Source organism: Glandiceps talaboti, chromosome 14 (assembly GCF_964340395.1).
Source record: "Glandiceps talaboti chromosome 14, keGlaTala1.1, whole genome shotgun sequence".
NCBI lineage: Eukaryota > Metazoa > Hemichordata > Enteropneusta > Spengelidae > Glandiceps > Glandiceps talaboti.
Genome location: NC_135562.1, coordinates 10,900,974 through 10,921,372, shown reverse-complemented (window position 1 = coordinate 10,921,372; position 20,399 = coordinate 10,900,974). Strand labels below are relative to the sequence as shown.

Here is a 20,399-nt window from a genome sequence, read left to right as displayed (position 1 = left end):
TACTTAAAGTCTGGAGCTACCCCCCCCCCCCCATACCTACCTGCTTTCTCCAACGCCTTTAGAAACATCATAGTTCCATAGCTACAGCTCGATACAAGAAATATTAGCCAACCAACAACAGACAGTACATGCAAGTGTACAATAAAACAACAACAACAACAACAACAACAACAACAACACACACATATACATACATACATACATACATACATACATACATACATACATACATACAACGTATGCAACACGACCTAGAATACATTATTCCACAAAGTATACACCACGGACACTCGATGAGCTTCATTTTACCCTTGCTTTTGATGAGTAATAGAAAAGCTGGTGATTATTTAATTATGCGTCAAGTTTATAAAAAAATGTTTGATACCTGTGAATTAAATGGAACTGTCGTACATATTCCACTTTGGTAAAAACCCTATGAAAAAAAAATATATATATGTGTGTGTGTGTGTGTGTTGTAAACCGTTTGTGGGACTTGTCAATAGGGGCACTTTTCAGCCCAGGTACATATATGTAATTAATATTATACATATTATTAATGATTTATTAATAGTTAATTTAACACTACACTTTTTAGCCGTCACCTACAAGTAATGAATGGTATATATAATGAACCCATAACAGAAAAACGTTATGTGACACCTATTAATCCACATATATCCCTTTCCCTTATTCGTCTGTGGTTGCCATGCTAGCCCACATAATTGACCTTTAACAAAGTTCATCTACAGCCAAACATCAAAGCAATTGGCATAGTTTTTTTTATTAAGTTGATAGCACAGAGACAGACACTTTACCATCCCTATAACACATACTTTACAAATTGGAAACATTTGTACACAATAATGCATTTGTGCAATGCAGGGTCTCACTTCACTGTACATTGTATGTGTATTCATGGATATTGTCAAGGGGTGAGGAAAGGGTGCAGTTTTGAAAATAATTAGAACATCAGACAATGGTGTTATTTTTTGAGCTTGACAGCAATTTTTATTAGAAAATTTAAAATCAATACAAAATTACAGATGTGTAAACAATGGAGTTTTATATATCTCAAGATGAGTACAAGAAATAAGATCTACAGTCATAAATAAGCCAGCTACTTTTCAATATTAATGGAAAATGTCTTCCTCAAATCATTTGGAAGAAATGGTTAACTTTTCACAACTGGTATGTTTCTCAGGAATCATATATATGAAACACTACTATAACAGCCTGTTAAGTCCAATTGTTCCTCTCTCAGAAGTGAGTGACATATCACAGGTAAAATATATTTTTCTCAGAAGGAAACAAAGTACATGACACCAAATATAAAAACAGTAAACCTAATGTAAAAATGTCATGGCTTACACCTAGGTGCATTAAACCACAGAAAAGTTTAGTAATAATATAAAAAAGGTAAACAGAAAAGAAATGCTGGCATAATCTTGAATAGACAAGTAGCCTTTTCCAGCCTTAAATACAAACGCTACGAAAGCTAAAAGTGGTTGGATATAACATTATCAATAAATATGCCAAGACTTTAATGTGGGAGTACATTACAATTACATATTGTGGTAGCAATTTGTGTCACATGAAACTCAAATTTTAATAGCATGTAAAACATAACATGATAGCTAAGAGAAATAAAAATAGCTCCAATGGCACTGAGGTACAACTGTACTGTTTTCAAAACATTTCACATGGTGAGCCATGCTAGGTATACATGTTAATTTGCTAAACGACCAAGAAGTTGCCTATCTACCCTATTGTAATCTTTGCAAATCATTTGACTGTTATTATGGGTGTGGTCAGGTTGGTAGAAGTATTTGCATAGATTTTTAAAATGTTTACTCATTTGTCTACAAAGTGATGTTATTTCACTAAAACATAATGCCATTTGGCTGTTGCCATGGTTGATTGGGCCAATTTTAATAGTCAAAAGGTTTGAACATCTGCAAAATAAGTCTAGTAGCATCTCACCAAGTTCCAGTCCAAGAACTTCCAAGTTTGTAATAGAAGTTTTTTTTACCAAAAAGACAGATTTTAGCCCCAGTTTCTATATTTGTATATTGGTGAAATCATAATGTCACGAACAAGTCTTAATTTACACCCTCTTGAGAACATTCCCACCAAATTTTAGACCAGACTGCCGAGTAGTTTCTGAGTTTTAGTTTTCTTCTTACCAAAAATCACGTTTGACCAAAACCACACACCTGTGACGCGAACATTTTCATTTGAACAATTTCCCAACTAGACATCACAAGTATATGTCCCTTCAAAACAGTAGGGGCTGGCAGTTTTTGAGTCGTACACACACACACACACAGACACTACTGGCCTATAGCACTACTGAACCTAGTTCAATTGTGCTAAAAAAAATCTGCCAACAAGACCAAAAAAGTATTGTTCCCACCCCACCCCTCACCTAAATCACACATAATGCACAAGTTAACCACTAATGAGCTCCTCAATTGGGGTAGGGGGGGGGGACCTGTTCAAGCATGTCTGAGTTATGGCTTTGGACACGGAAAAATCACAAACAAAATGGCTGCTAGGCGGCCATATTGGATAATATCAAGAAACAAATTGACGTGCATATGTATGCCATAGTATGTTGCCCCTGTACTAAGTTTGAATAAAAATTGGTCCAGGCATCTCCAAGAAACAGCTCCGGCTAAAATAATTTGTACTACATTGTTCATTAGTGCATCTGATAAGCAGACTTTACAATTAACATACATGGCAATCGCCATGACAATCTTGGCTGTACATGCCATGTGCAATGGTAGATATTATCTTTTCCATATGCTTTTCCCTGTCACTTGACTGGATGAAAAGATACTGTTCTTCTGCTTTCGCTGTTATGATTTCATATGCCAATTCCCCATTGAAAAACATATCTGACACAGCTTTTTTCTGTAACTGTATTTGTGAACCTGTAATTATACAAACATAACGTTTTAACATACAAGAAGTTTTGTGATTTTAGAATTGATGGGCTACAAGAAAATGGATGCATACAGTAACAATAATTGTTGACGTCAACATAGTAAGGAGACTTTTGTCATAGCTCAAACCAGTGTAATAGTTTAACACAGTTCAATTTTTCTGTAGCACAGATACAACTGAAGTTGTCACATGTTTTATTAATGGAAGTTCCATTTAAAATAAGTATATTGGATTAGAGTATTTCTTTTAATTGCATCATAAAAGTAAAAACTTTGTAATACTTTATGTTTAATATTAGTGTATTCATACAATACAATTAAGCCATTTGTTGCATTCTTTTTGTGTAACCTTAATTTTCTGTATGAGTGTCATAAAAAGTTGTTCTGTATTGCATACATGATTTGAAACCTGATTCTTGGTTGGTTTGATTTTAAAGGTACTGCAATGGCACTCCTACGCAGTATTACAGGTATCATTGTCACTGCCATGATAAAAGTTATCTTTATCATCATAAAAAAGAAATCATTCATTAAAAGCATTTCAAAATTTCAAAGTGATGAAATCAGCCATGTCACTGTCATTCACATCCAAACATATGAAGTACATTCACTTCTCTTCGTCTGTGACTACTTACGCGCAAAAGGCAGGTAAACCTCAACCATAAAAAATTACATGCTGATCTATGCCATAGTTTGTTGTCCTTGTAACATGTTAATTCAGAAATTGGTACATCCATATCTGAGTACTGACGGATGGATGCATAAATAGATAGACAGAACCCAATCCATAAGTCCCCATTCTGGACTTCGTCTGGCGGGAATTAAAAAGATAATGTTTGTGTATAGGAACAAAGAATATGGATGCAGGAACACAATCTAGATATGTTAGTCCCCTGAAGTTTTCTCTGCTGCACAGAAAGATTTGGTAAGAGTTAAAAGAACAATAACTGAAATTGCCATATAATAATACACAAGTTCAATTTCACTTACCAGAAACAACACCGTATTTGTGCAGATGTTGAGGGCTCAGCTTTATTTTGTAAGAAGTCTTTCATTATGCCGTCTCCTTTGAGTTGTCTCACAACATCATTGTATGCTTCTGAAAAACCTCTGAAGCTAACCCAAGAATGGTTTCTGAAAAAACAGAATCAGTACAACTATATTAAATACCCTCATATTGAGGAAAGGAAAAATGAAAAATGTGCATACTTCCTCATATAGCTCTCCTCTGTAAGGCACCTATGTTTGCAATTTAAGAGAATGATATAGAGCTTTCAAGTGTAACACAACAATGTAAGGTAATGGCACAATCAGCGCATGGTGAACGTTCCTGTATGAGTTGAACTTAATACCTGTGTTAATTGTTAACATTTTAAATTTACACCTTTTAAAATCAAAGCACAATAAACATCCCCTATTTAAAAATTCCCAAAGGTTGTACTTGCAAACATTTTTTGAATGTTTACTCACTTGCCTACCTAATGATGTTGTTGTTAGACCAAAACATACTACCACTTAGTTGTTGCTATGGGCATGGTCACTGTTGCTAGGGCCAAATGTTGCAGAAGAACAATTCTGAGAATATTCCTACCAAATATCAGGTCAATCTGCCCAGTAGTTTTGGAGATCAAGATTTTTGACCAAAAATTCACATTTTTTGACCCAAAAATGGCTCTTAATCGGCTAAATTGCATAATATCCCTAAACAAATTAACGTGCTTATGTATGACATCGTTTATTATCCATAGACTAAGATTGAAAATAATTGGTCCATGAATGTCCATGAATGACTCCGGTCGGACCCACACACACGGACAGAACCCAATCTATAATCCAACCCCCCCCCCCCCCCCCCCCCCAAAAAAAATATCAAAGGTTGCAGCAGGTCTGTAGACACAAGTTGGTGTGTTTTCTTTATGAATGTGCTACAAACGTAAGTAAGAAAGTAAGAAAAGAAAATATAAATACTTACGCAAGACAGGCCATCCATTCATGAAGGGCAACAGCTGCAAATGCCTCTTCAGAAATAGACAGAGCATCTTTTCTCCTGATATCTGATGGATAAAACTTGTGCCCTCTTTTGTCTCCTCATCTTCCTCATCAATTGCAATTCTATGATCTTCGAGCGCTCTTTGAAATATAACCTCGATGTAATTAAACCTCTTGGGCATGTTGACAAGTGCATGATTGATGGAAAAAAATAAACATTGTTCCCCAACATATGTTAACTTGGCACACAACAATGTCATTATCACATTTTCTTCTAGGTACTTCATATCTTTTGAAATATGGATATTCACCAAAGCATCATGGCTTTTCTTAAGGTTTTGTATTCTTCCATCAGCCTTGATAATGTCCATCTTGAAGTTTTGACCTCTTAGGCATACCTGACAGTGTAGATCCTGAGTGGATAACAAGAGGAAAAACAAGAAAATGCTATATTATTGTATACTTAGTTGAAAAATGGCAATCTATGCATGTCATCAGAAAATTACTGCACATTTATTGTTCATAATTTACAAGCCTGCTGCCATGATGAGTAACATTAAACTGGAATGTCATAAATAATTACAAATATTTAATTTAATCAACTAGTCTGCCAAAAAAGCAAACAAGGAACACATATCATAAGCAAACAAGACATTGTATAATGATATAGTCCCGCAGGTTCATTTGGGTGTTTTTGGCGGATAGGTTGTGGTGCAAACAAAATGTCCGCAAGTTGGCCATATTGGATCATATCACAAAATAAATTGATGTGCATATGTATGCAGTAGTGTGTTGTCCTTGTAGTGAGTTTGAGACAAATCAGTCAAGCCATGGCTCTGGAAAGCAAAACAAACAAATCACAAAATGGCCACCTGTCGGCCATATGGGATTGTATCACAAAACAAATTGACGTGTATGTATGTCCATGGAAGTATAACGTATGTCATAGTGTATCAAGTTTGAGACAAATCGGCAAAGCCATGTCTGAGAAATGGCTCCGGACATATTCCAGACAGACAAATGAAATTGTGACAAAATGGCCGCCTGTCAGACATATTGGATCGTATCACAAAATTAATTTACATGCATATGTACGTCATACTTTGTTGTCCTTGTACCAAGTTTGAGACGAATCGGTCCAGCCATGTCTGAGAAATGGGTGCGGATACACGCACACACGGACGGAACCCAATTCATAACTCCCCAATCCGGACTTTGTCTGACGGGGACTAAAAATGACAATGCCTACATTTGTATATGTGGTATCTCTTACAAAAGTATCAAATCACAGCCTGTTCACAAGACACATGGCAGACAAAAGAGTTTACTTTGTAAATACCAAGTGCTGCAAGTCAGTTGCAAGTTGATCTTACTCTAAATGGTTGGGATGTACTACCCAACAACATTACTAAGTATTCTATAGCCCTGGTTTGGCACTGGCCTGGTCTTGTCCTAGAGCAAAAAAGCCAATGTGAACGCATACCTTGTCCCAGATGACGCCCTCGCATGCTACCTACAGTACATGTTGACTTTGTTGCCATTGTCTAAGTGAAGGCAACAAAGAGGATTACCACATAGGTATTGTTCTGATCATGGATCTATTCTCTATAGAGAATCATAAACATTATTGGTAATACAATCAAGTGACTGAGGAAGGAACCATATCATGGTTTTGAAATGCATGGTACAAGGGTCATAATGAAAACAGTTACTTAGTTACTATACAGTCCGACTACTGTCCTGCCATATTATTACCCATAACCAGTCAACCCATGTATATTCTCTTCAACATAATTAATGTACACTATGAAGTGCCATTGTCACATAAGTTGATGTGAACACATACCAAAAGTTAATTCTGGATTAATTTGTTTCCTGGGACCAGGCCACGGCCAGGATTTTTAGTAATATCAACAGCCTAATTAACTCAACGTACTTAATATACAATGAAATAGCATCAATGCATAAACTATTGCCATGGCTAATAAAAAAATCCATTTCAATGTTATGAAAAACTGTCAATTGGTCATAGGCTTTGTAATTTTTAACATTATAGCTTACACACTAGTCTACATACGATTGCGATTATTTTGAGGACAATAATACCATGCCAGGTCACCAAAGTGTTTCAATTAATTTCGTACACAAGGAAATTAAAAGGAGAGACAAGCCCTGGTAATAAAGTGATTGCCTTGCAACGTGAGTTCTAGAGAGTGAACAGTCTGTACCATGGACCAGTATTGTCACCTGGATATTGTGGAACATTAATTAGGCTGTTCACATTTAACATTTTGTGTATGGCCAGGCCCTGGTCCAAAAAAACAAAACAAGTGTGAACAGTTAATTGTCCTGGGACGCATAAGATTTTGTCCAAGGTGAGAAGCTGGTTTAGGCTACAGCCTGGTCTTGTCCTAGAGTAAAAAGTCAATGTGAACACTACCTGGTTCCAGATGACACCCTCTCATGCTGACCTACAGTATATGTTTACCTTTTTACCATTGTCTAAGCAAAGGCAACAAAGTATCTTGGTGCATATATGAGATCAATACTAAGACAATGAACTATGTGTACATTTCTGTTGTCTTTTAATTTATGCAGGTACTGGTATTTAGGGTAAAGGACACTTACCCACCAGCATCTCCCCATATCATTACCCATAAAAAAAATCAGCCATCAATATTCTTTTAAACATAATCAATGTACGCTATGAAATTCTATTCTCACAAAAAAATAGTTATGACTCCATGGGCATGAGCCCAATTTTTGCTGGTATGACTGACTGTATCTTTTAGTGTGGAGATCTAGAGGCGAGTCATTGACAAGTAATCACTAAAATCTAAACATTCCGAGTTTCTCGGGTTTGGGTTGTTCACATAAATTGAGTGACAAACAATCTAAACAGCTGTTTCCTTGATAAGTTGCCCCCCCCCCCCCCATTCCATTGTGTGGCAATGCTGATTGAGCAGGTCAGACAATGGGAGTTAATTTCACAACTCCTAGGTGACAATGATATAACTCGACACGAACAAGTTTTTACCACATATTTTCTTGGTAATTCGAGTGAAGTAATGTGAAGAAGTGACTCTGTCTGCAGATAAAACTCACTGTACAAGGCGATGACTGTATTTCCTGGAACTGTGTTCCACTTTAATTCATGATTTTGATTTTTTTATTCTTCGCGAGGAAAATGTGATTTTATAAACTGATAACCAAACAAATGCGAAACAAATAAACTGAACTGACCACTCAACATGTGACGCTGTGCGTCATACCCATCAGCAGTGATGTCACTAACGCATTTACTTGCAACCAATGGCAATAATACATTTGCTCTTACGAATACGAAAATAGTATGGGGCCCGTTCTGGTCACACTTATGTAGAAATAATAAAACTACTGCTGTAATTAATATTATGCATTCCTTGAATTACTTAAATGTCTTTTGATTAATTTTATGTACCGGTCTTAATTTTATGTAGTCTTTAATTAATTTTATGTATTCCTTGAATTAATTTCATGTATTCCTGGAATTAATTTCATGTAGTCTAGAATTAATTTATGTATGCCCTGAATTAATTTTATTTATGTCCCGAATTATTTTTATGTATGTGCCGAATTACTTTTATGTATGTCCCGAATTATTTTTATGTATGTGCCGAATTATTTTTATTCATGTCGTGAATTAATTTTGTGTATGTCCTGAATTAATTTTGTGTATGTCACGAATTAAATTTGTGTATGTCCCGAATTGATTTTATGTATGTGCTGAATTACTTTTGTGTATGTGTCAAATTAATTTTGCCCCTACAATCCTTTGCGCAAGATATCTTATTCAAAATGGCGGCCCACAGCTCAGAGTGGTGCACGGTGCTCGGCAGGTATACTAGATATGTTTTTTTTCTATACAAATAGTGATGGGTATAGAAAAAACCATATCTAGTATACCCCCATGAGTATCTGTTTATTTGCTGGTTTATTTAATTATTCTATTTGTCCCTATACTTATCGTTCGTTTGCTTGTTCATTTGTCATTTATTTGGTAGTTTATTTATTTATTTATTTTTTTATTTATTTGTTTTGTTTTGTTTTGTTTTGTTTTGTTTTGTTTGTCACACGGTTCCTGGGTCCCCTGTGATACAACATGGACCTGGACAAAGGCGCTTGGAAATTTCAAAACACCAATTGGAACACTTGCGTTCCCTCTTCTACCCATGGCAGAAAATTGCTGATATGCTTCAAGTGAGTGTTTCGACTATTCAGCGAAGACGAAAGGCACCTTCGTCCAGGTCCAAGTTGTATCGATGTTACATGTTATTTGTATAATATGGGAAGGTAGTCCCGTTGGATTGGGCCCTTCTCTCGCTAAGTCATCCAAAAGCAAAGACAAAGTCCCGTGGCATCAAACATTCGAAACTTAACTTCATATAGATCGTCTGTCGATCCTAAATTCAGGGGAGACAGAAAAACTCGAACAACTGATTTTAAATTGAGCAAAAATTGGTAGAATCCTCCTTGATTTCTTTCTCGAATGACAACCCGCTGAGCATCACTGCGGGCCGCCATTTTGAATAAGAAATCTTGCGCAAAGGATTGTATTTGTAGGGGCAAAATTAAATCGGGACATACACAAAATTAATTCAGCACATACACAAAATTAATTCGGGACATAAATAAAAATAATTCGGCACATACATAAAAATAATTCGACACATACATAAAATTAATTCCAGGAATACATAAAATTAATTCAAGACTACATAAAATTAATCAAAAACACATTAAAATAATTCAAGGAATACATAAAATCAATTGTAGACAACATAACAGTGCATACAATTAATCAAAACACATTTAAATAATTCAAGGAATACATAATATTAATTACAGCAGTAGTTTTATTATTTCTACATAATCATGATAATTGTGACCAGAACGGGCCCCCATAAAAATAGCGTTATCAGATAATAAGATGGTATGCATAAGTTGTAAAACTGACAGGTCAAGTCTCAACAAAGACATAGCTTTTATTTGACTGGTGTTGAAGATGTGTCAAGCAACAAACTGTAATTTTTAGTACAGAAATAGTGGAGAGATGGGCTGGGAGAGCGTAAGTAGAACATAACGTACATACTTACGTGTAAACGAAAAGAGAAATATAAAAAAGTACTTACGATGATATAGTAGAGAGCTAAAACCCGGGGACAAAATGACGATGCAGCTGGAGAATGGAGCTGGCTTTTATCTCGACCTCTGACCTCTGACTTCTAGGATGAATACAACATGTACAACGCAACGTACACGTAACCAGACTCTGCATGTGTACGCAACGCAACGCAAGGCCTGTTTACTCATGCAGTGTACTTCCATGGAGAAAATTAGTGCAGAGATACAGCGCGGTTGTAACACGATGTACACCATTTAGTGTAACCGTAATACAGTATATTCAATGTATAATCATTGAATGTGTTGGAATGTAAAAGGGTACGTTTAGAATTTGAACAAGTGGGATCACGGTTGTCTGTTTGTAACGCAAGTGGTGACTCGGTCGGTGTACTTCCACGGCCAAAAAAGGAGTGCAGAAATAAAACACGGGTAACACGATGTACACCATTTATTTTGTGCAAAAAACATGACGGTAATACAGTCTGATGTATAATGTAGATTCCTAAAATGTGTCTGAATGTAAAAGAGTAAGTTTTGAATCTCGCTACCTTCGCTACCCTTCGCTACGTAGCGGAGAGAAAAAAATAAAACCAATTCAACCCCATATCTTGCACTAGATGGACAGACAGACAGACAGACAGACAGACAGACAGACAAAGACAGAGAGGAAGACAGAGACAGGGAGAGAGACAAAGACAGAGAGGGAGACAGAGAGAGACAAAGGTTCTCATTGTGCATGTAAATAAAACTGGATAGGGAGGTCAGTTATTGTATGTAGTACAGAGAATTGATAACAAAGACGATACTACTCATATGGGAAGATGGAATGGCCATCCTTTACTGCTTTAGAAACATTTTTTTATTTCAAAATGTTTAATTTATATTGGATAAACAAAAGAAATATGCTACAACAATATACATGAAAGAAAAGGGGACAGAAGAAAAAGAAAAGAAGAAAAATAACCAGCATTAAAATGTGTTCCTCATTAAAAAAACCAAAAATGTTTCTATAAATTTAGTTTTTGTACAAATTAATGCAAGGGTAACCACATTCGTTCTGTTTTATGGTCTTTGTTTGAGAGGGGCGAACGTTGATAATGACGTTGAACACTTTCTTTGCTGGTTGGATCACAGCTCCTCTATCACAGTCCTTCTGTTACAGATCCTCTATCACAGTCCCTTGATCACAGTTCCTCTATCACAGTCCCTTTATTAAAGTACCAAGATAATAGAAAGGTTGGTAGGTTAATAGAAGGGTTGTGGGTTGATGTCCATGGATATTCCCAGGGCACAACTAGCAACAAGCAAACATTTACAAGTGGAACTTGTTACAAACAGGGAAAGTAAAGAAATAAATTGGATTAATGATACGTAGCACAGCATGTTTCAACTACAGATACTTGTATTAACATTTCCTAGTTTTAATCCTTGCTTGCATGTAGACATAAAATCTGTTCATGTCAAACAATGCAAAACGAGTCTCAGTAGTTCCAATATGCTTAGCCCAGTGCTATTATTCCAAATCATTTATTTATTTCCCTCTTTGTGACAAGTAAATCCTTGCTTGTCGCTCGTTGTAATAATTGCCTGGAATTTAATAACATCACTTAATCCGTCTGTACAATATCGAAAAACGTCTTCAAATTATTTTGTATTTCTCTATATCCTCAAATAAGTTGGATAGTACCGTCAAGAGTTCCAGACTCACTATATATGTCTTTGTATTGGCAAATACCATGACAATCAATTGCAACAGGGTTTCAATATTTTAATGGCCAATGTTCAAGTGTGAATCCCTTGTACATTTTATACTACTGGGATCCATCTTGGTGAGACTCTTGGTGTCCCAGTCAGTATCTGATTCTTGTAGGTTTGCTGACAGGATCGGATTGTATTCAATCAATCCTAGATGCAAGTTGTAGTCAGACAAAAATGCAAACGATGGTCCGCATGATGGCGTTGTAACACCCAATACTTTACTCGAAGAAGATATACAAGAAAGACTCGGGGGTGGTCATTTGATGGATGACTTGTGTCGGAGGGATAATGCTTTACGGATGCGATCACACAAAGACAAAATAAGTTGTGTGATCTTTGATTATGCCGAGCAGAAGGCTAATTAATATGACCTCGTTTCTGCATATTAAACTGTTAATGGTGATATCTGTTTAAATCTTGTTTTTCTATCAGTATGCGCAAAATGTTCCAACTTTGAATTAAACAAAAGAAAACTGAGTTATAGTAATCAAAGGTACACTTTAGTGGTGGTTGATCTGTGAGTTTGTGTCTTTGAACTTCATTGAGTGTTCCCACTTTACAACGATCTTCTACCAACTGTATCCCTAAGCCTGTCTCAAGCTGTGCTAAAACTAACTACTTTCAGCAAGTTTCTCTTTTGATGACAGTGTAATCTTTCACTCTCTGATGTTTAAATGTAAACAAGTTGTTGATAAGACTAAGGCTGCCTTGTCACTCCACAGATCATATGACACTGGCACATACACTCACTCACTTCACTCAGATGGTAAACAAACAACTCCAACATTTGATGTTAAATTAGTAACTAGAACACATTACAACATTGCAACTTTGTTCATTATACCAGATTAGATATCCCATAATGTAAAATGAAGACTCTACTTAAAACTCCACTGGTGAATTGTACACTAAATAAACATCAAGGAATGAAAGATTACACTGGGATCAACAGAGAATCTTGCTGCTAGTAGGTAGTTTTAGCACAGCTTGAGACTGGCCAAGAGATACAGTTGATCGAACATTGTTGTAGAAGGGAATTGGGACTCTCGTAAATTCCTATTACAACACTGAACACCCCAACTAAAGCGTTGTCTATGCTTATCACAATTGTTTATACCATCCATGTCAAGTGTAAATGTATAATGTTTATCAGTCCAGTGAGGCTTCTCTAAATAAACCCACTCAAGAAATGTAAGCAATCTGTAGTGATCCCAGTGCAATTCAAACATTTGTCATAAAACCACAAGATACTCAACATAGATGTCATAAGACATGGACATCTCAGTTACAGTTATAGATAATTACAGTTGGGACACTCTCATTACGTTGTTAGCTGACAACATTATTTATAAATTGACTACAGTTGGAAATGCCACATGGTAGTCTTGTAATTGAACCAGTGTTATTTTACACTGGATATGGATGCTATATAAATGATTGTGATAAGAAGGGAAAACGTTTTCGTTGGCTGTCAAGCGTTGTAACTGTTAGTTGAGTAACGAAAATTTACTAAGTTTAAAGATGGTTTTTAACTCTCCTTAAAAATCAACGAGAGAACACAGCATATCAACACCAACATGTTTCTAATTACTTTTTTGAATATCATAAAAAATCGTTGTGTTTTTTGAATATCATAAAAAAAAACATTGTGTGATTTATTCTGTGCGGCATGTCCCTATCAGAACGTGTGTGTATTATTTAGTTGTTAGTTGCCAGCTTGAGAGTTTCTATGACATATTGTGTTCTTAGTCACATTGGTTGAATGAAACGATATATTTCATGCGACTGTGTGACCTTTGACACCATGCAAACATTGACAACTGTACTTTACATCACTACAAGCCATATTTTTGTGCTCATAATGGAAATACAGCTAGTGATAATCTGATTGAAAATTTGATGTGGTGAATACGGCTCGATTTATTTATTTAATACTTCTACTTAACGCAATAATTTTCCCACATTGCGTCGCTTTGGCGCATTCATTTTATGGCAGACATCAAAATTATCTAAGTCCAGGGCCAGGCCCTGACGTCAATCCCACAAGAAGTATACTGACTCCGTAAGGGAAAGTCTTGTTGACACTCATATAAGATACAGTGACAACGCACAGTTCTATTGTTAACATAAAAAACGCCACAAAAAGATCAACTTTGATAAACTCAATCTACAAATTGAAACATTAGCGGGAGTCTCTGAGATGAGACGTCGAAATGGACGTCTCTCGTCACATGTTTTGTCTACTGTCACTGTCGCGACCTCTGACCTACTCACTGACATGTGCGAAACACTGAACTTGATACCGGAAATCGGAACATCTATCTGCCACAGCTCAGAAGCCTTGGTAAACCACATTTATGGGACAGGTTGTGATTTTCATTTGTTGATGGGTTAGATTAATGGAAACAAAATGAGTACATGTGTATTTTGATTCCGAAAAAGCTGTGTTAGGGGATCGTGTTGCATGATGTTGACAGTGACACACGTGATTGTTGGGCACTGACTGAATCAATGCGTGATCACTGACATGGCCATATAGACGGCCGATGCATGTGCGCCGTCAGACATGAAGAATGAACTTGTACATGCAAATCAGAAAATAATTACAGTGGTATTTACAAAGCATCCTAACTTTGACGTTGTTGATAGTTTTAGTTAAAGATTTCTGAGTTTCAAGGACACCTCATAATGTCAGCTTCTGGTATCAAGTTTACAGTATGTAACTAATGCTCTAATTTGATAGCAGGACCAAATCATGATACACAGATAGTAACGGTAATTAATAAAAAATAAATTATTCAAAGTTTGTTTGACTGTATTATTTGTAAGTTTTTCGTTCACATTTGGTACTTTTTAAAGTCAGGGATTTGTTTTCTTCAAAACGTCAACTTGGTTTTTCTTAACCTCGTCATAAATTGGAAGAGGGAATGATATTAAAACACAGCAGTGTACTAACAGTTCTACAAATGAAACAAGTGGTTGCAAGATTAGGATTTCTCATTTTATTCAATCATATGTTCCCTGTGACTTATTTTGAAGTTGTTCTTTGTCCTTGTCTGAAATAAAAAGGAATTATAAATTTGAGCACTGCTATTCATTGATATTCAGATTAAAAATTGTGACTACCTGGCTGTCCAATCTTTCTAAACAATATATAATATACTCTGTAGAAATGGCTTAAAATTACATGATCTTAATTGCCTTCTTTTTTTAAGGTGTATGGAATTTTTTTATGTTGTTAGGTAATAGTCTATGTGTAATGGAATGTCTAAGACCACAGTGTCTCTATAGTGGTCTGAGGTAATATATATGAATATTTCATAGACAATAATAATTGACCCCACTCCCTGTCAAATGACCCCACTTTTTGCAACCAAGGGGCATTTGTCCCCACTTGTTGGAAACCTTGGCAGAATACTGCCGTTTACCCCCCACCCCGGCCTTTGTTACGTTGGAGCAGCATGTGTCTTTCATGGCTGAAGTCGTTGAGGTTTGATGAGGGACAGGGCTCGAAATTAATGCCGTCGTGTGGTACATTTTGCTGCAATGTAATAATAGCTCAGAATATTTCTATCATTTTCAAAATTATGCTTAAAATTGGCAAAAGTCATACTGCATTCCTCAAAAAGTTACATACTGAAGTTCAAATTGGAAGCTTGAAAAAATTGTTAGCGATGTCAATGCCACTTTGATTAATAGGACGAATGTATTAGTACTCCTGATAAAATCATACAAAAGTTCATGGCTACAGATACACAAGGATGATAAGTATTCATCTCCTTACAAAGTTGTTCTACGGACTTGTCAACCTTGCTAAAATGAAGGAAAGAGACCTGTAACAAGGAATTCAATAAAGAGAAGAGAAAAGAAGTTGTAGAGAGACTGACAGGACAGAAAGGACAGAGAATAGAACTGAAAAAATGCTTATTTTTTTCCTTGCCCCTTTTTTTTATTTCGCCCGCCTGCCCCGCCTGACTATTCCACTGGAGATGAGAAACAAAAAAGGTCACCCTCACAAATATCATGTTCATGAACTTTGATGATCCTGATAATAGACATTAGAGAAATGATCAATGAATGAAGGAAGGCTTTCCGTGAACAACATACAAACAAAAACTAATGAAGAACTAAGTCTTGTAATGACCCATAATCCGAAAGTTTAGGTAAACAGATAAGGATAAACTTCATTCTGTGAACAACAACAATGTATGTTTCTAAAGAGGTTTCCACATATATTACTGACATGACATATAGGACAATTAATTTTCGTTTCGTCACGAAAATCTTACACTTTATCTTGCATCAGAGTATGAACAGACACATGTTAGTTTTGGCAACACTGATAGATTGGAAAATAATTGAAAAAAAGAAAATGCACGAATTTCTGTAATGGTAAGAAGTGGGACCAAGCTTTCATATGACAGTGTTGTACTTGGATTTCCGCACAAATTAGTCCCTTGGGTGCAATCTTCCCTTCATGACGTTCATCAACGAATGGAGAATTAAAAGCAATTAAGATAACCTTACATTATGTCAGGTGTGGTGTAATGAGTAGAATCCGAGTTATTGTCTTTGCCACTTTTAATTAAGCTGTCAGAACATGAATAGCATTTTTGTAAACCGCTAAACCTAACTGATTACCATAAATAACAACAAGTAAATTCGACTGACAAAAGACAGATAATCTGTTAAGGATACCGCGCCATTTACAATAATCTAAATGTATCTCTGTTCAGCCGTTAAAACAATGTGTTTACGAAACACTGTCATCAAGTCATTTCAAAAAAGGCTTCCCAGAGCAAAAACAAACCTTTACTTAGCTTTCAATGCCTACAACATACAAACAAAAACTAATGAAGACCTAAGTCTGGTAATGACCCATAATCCGATAGTTTGGGTAAACAAGACAAGGATAAACTTCATTAAACAAATAGTGCTGCAAAGAATGGAGTTCCGGGGCATGTGAACCATAGACCCTCAAGGGTGGAGAGTCTATGTGTGAACTAATACCATATTGTTTGTCTTTCTTATGTCATTCAAAATGGAACTTTACTACAATCAGACGTAGAGGACACTGTGGTTTTGAATAACGAATAGGTTGCGAGATTGTACTACAGTTAAGTTACGTGAAAATGATTAGTAAGAGCATGAATTTAGCACATGTATTTTTCATATCTCACAGCTGCATCACATTGCACTATAATTTCTCTTGTATATTTAAAAAATACATTATCTGTGGCGTTATCAAAGTCGAAGACAAGAGACAGAAGGGTTATGGTTTCTGATTATCATTTTTACTTGGAAATTTATCAAATACGCCAAACATGTACTGATAGAGTAAACGCATGTTTCATTACCATATTCGAAATATTGGAAAATCTTTTTAAAATTAGAATTTTAAAATATTTTCATGGTGTTTCCTGAATTCCATTTCTTGATTTAGGCTGAAATGCGTTGGAATCTTTTTCTTGAGCAAATTACTAACAAAGACAGCAAAATTTACCTAAACTGTCGGATTATGAGTAATTATTTCCACATTTTATCATTCGCCAGATCTGGCATAGATAGTATCAATGGGGTTTTCATTAGCTTTTGTTTGTATGCTGCAGGAATTGAAAGCTAAGTAAAGGTTTGTTTTTACTTTGGGAAGCCTTTTTGAAATGATGACTTTTTACCTAAACTATCGGATTATGGGTCATTACCAGATATAGAATCCGTTACCTTTTCAGTCCACATGTTTATGTAAATGTGGAATGTTAAATAGACATGAAGAAAGGGGATTTTAACAAATATTTGACTGCAAATGGATATTTGAAATACAAATATACACCTTTTTACGTCTTTCTTAACACATTATTTCTGCTGTGAAAACTGAATGACGACAGTACAATGTCTCTTCACTGATTATATCCGATTCTTTTGCGTCCATCGATCTCCCTTGGAAAGTGAGGTAAATCAATTATTCGTTACAATTCACTTGGACGTAGAAAAGTAGCGGATTTATAGGTCTTCATTAGCTTTTGATTGTATGTTGTAGACAGTGAAAGCTAAGTAAAGGTTTGTTTTTGCCTTGGAAGCCTTTTTGAAATGACTTGATGACAGTGTTTCGTAAACACATTGTTTTAACGGCTGAACAGACAAAGACAGATACATTTAGATACCTTCGTTATGACGTGGTATCATTAACAGATTATCTGTCTTTTGTCAGTCGTGATAATGAATTAGGTTTATCGGTCACTACGTCTAACTCAATCAGCGTCCAGCACCCACTTCTGATCAGTGAAATGATGGTGGTGAATTTAATGGAAAAGGTGTCAAGTATGGCGAGGTGTGAATAATTCAGCAAAATGTATTTTAAATCGTTGAAGAGCCATAGGAAAGAAATATGATGTCTCAGATCTGTATACACACAGGGTGGTTTTATACAAGTATACTGACTTCAAACTTGAAGAGAAGCTGTCACAGAAATGTCATAAACTATATCGCAATATCAAGTTGCGTTTCAATCATTGATTTACGAGCGAGATCAATAGTTCAATATAGGATAAAAAAAACTAATTGATTTTAGTTATGCGTCAGACCCCCACCCCTCCCTTTTAATTTAATTAGTCTAAATTGATCATTGTGTCAGACAGCAAACAGATTTCAAATCAGTATGTATTGGTATGTAGTACTTTGAATACAAAGCCAGTATGTAGTGAGAAAAGTGCTCGTTTATTTGGTACTTTAATGGTTGTTGTAAAAGGCTGACAACAACGTTAACAGTATAAAGAAGTATTCTGAACAATGTGTGAATATTTAGCTAGATACACTGACCATCATGGACGCCTTAAAAAGTATATTTATGGACAGTACTATAGTGCCAGACATTTAGTATACCGAAATTCTCCTATAATTTCTCAATTTGACGACATTTTAGGAAATATTTGTATTTAGGGGTACAAAACAGATTCCAAGAAAATACAACCGTTTTTGTCGGATGAGAACTAAAACCCCCAAAAGAATTCAGCTTGTTTTTTTTTTATCCCACATTGAACTGTATAAAGATCTCACCCCTTAATGTATGATTCTTTCATCTACATGACTTGGTTGTATTCGGAGAAATTGTGAAATGGCAAATTAAGAAATCAATTGGAAAAGGGTATCCACTTAATGTCAAATGTCATCTTAAAATGAGGCACGTTATTATCAACCCCCGGAGGGGCGGGGGTGATAAAGGCTGGTCATATGGATGACAATTTTATCATGGCTTCCCACTTGAAAAATCAACTTGAAACAACATATGCCAAGTCAGTGTTTGTAACTCAATACATTGCAAAAGATTAACAAAACAGATACAATGTGTGTTATTATACGTACAATAACAAACGTTTCACACATTGTTTTTACAATTTATTGAGTTACAAACATAGACTTAGTATATGTTGTTTTATATCGATTTTTCAAGTAGGAAGCTATGATAAAAATGTTTTATAAAATAAAATATCCAAAATAAATACCCAATCCTCATCCACATGTCCACTTTACCTTAATTAGATGAATTATAGTGGGGATATGGTTGGATATGGTTGGTGGCGCTGTTTATCCGCACCACAAATCAACTAAATGTCGACTTTACCAACATTGAGATCCATAAAGGTGAGGGATGGTTGGATTGACAAAATAGCTGGGTTTATGATAAATAGCAGCTAACAGTAGCTAATAGCCATAATCGGGGGGATATTCAGTTACTATAAATAATAACCACTACACCACAATTAGCCCCTACTAGCTAGCTGACAGCATGGAATGATCACCCATGTGGGCGATACATCCATGCTGGCAGTTAGTAGCCCATGACTCTCTCAGATGGACGCTGATTAACTTAAACGAGAACAATTAGAGATATGATCTTGATATACATTAAACAATTCTTTGTGAAGTGATCTACTTTTTGAACCTTGTACTTTCCCTGGCTCAGCGTTCATAGTAACACATTGCCTCTCCAGAGGACGCCGTGATCACTGCGTCATAGAACAACACACTAATACAAATCTGAGACCACTAAAAGATTTCAACAAATGCATCCCTGTTAAACACCTATATGTCGCCTACATGTGAACATATTTCAAGGGAGGTGTAACTATTACTAGTGTAATAGGTGTTAACTGGCCAGTCACTTAGGCATTGTTACAGTGCGTATCTCTTGACTCATAGGCGCACTTGTTATGTTACAGAAGAACTGAGCTGTTTGTTGCAGATTTTTGTCATTTTGTTTCTAAATTTAGTAATTCACATTTGCTGTTGATTGATTGGTTGATTGATTGATTGATTGATTGATTGATTGATTGATTGATTGATTGATTGATTGATTGATTGATTCATGCATAGATATTCCACTGTCTGTGCTTCAAGTAAGAAGTCTGCTTTCAATGCCACAGTGTTATCTAGTTAACGTGTAGATCATTCGGCAATAAAAAACAACACATATTGAAATGCTACACAAAACTAGTATTGCTTTCCATTAGGCCTAAAAATAAGTCGTTTCGTTCCGCTTACCCG

At 35.8% G+C, this 20,399-nt stretch overlaps 1 protein-coding gene across 3 annotated transcripts; it reads right to left on the bottom strand.

The window, feature by feature from the left end:
• Positions 1-1,101: 1,101 nt before the first annotated feature.
• Positions 1,102-10,587, bottom strand: LOC144445587 (uncharacterized). Of its 3 annotated transcripts, XR_013481919.1 has the most exons (5): positions 10,109-10,587; positions 4,917-5,350; positions 3,939-4,082; positions 3,584-3,759; positions 1,102-2,936 (listed from the first exon to the last, which is right to left on the bottom strand). XR_013481919.1 is itself a non-coding variant. In XM_078135195.1 (4 exons), exons 2-4 carry the CDS (start codon positions 5,306-5,308, stop codon positions 2,870-2,872), a joined length of 603 nt encoding a protein of 200 aa, XP_077991321.1. In that variant the 5' UTR covers positions 5,309-5,350; positions 10,109-10,587; the 3' UTR covers positions 1,102-2,869. The 3 variants fall into 3 exon arrangements, 2 of the variants coding, with proteins under 2 accessions (XP_077991321.1, XP_077991322.1); XM_078135195.1 differs by lacking the exon at positions 3,584-3,759; XM_078135196.1 differs by lacking the exon at positions 3,584-3,759 and having other exon boundaries at positions 4,921-5,350.
• Between the last annotated feature and the right edge of the window lie 9,812 nt (positions 10,588-20,399).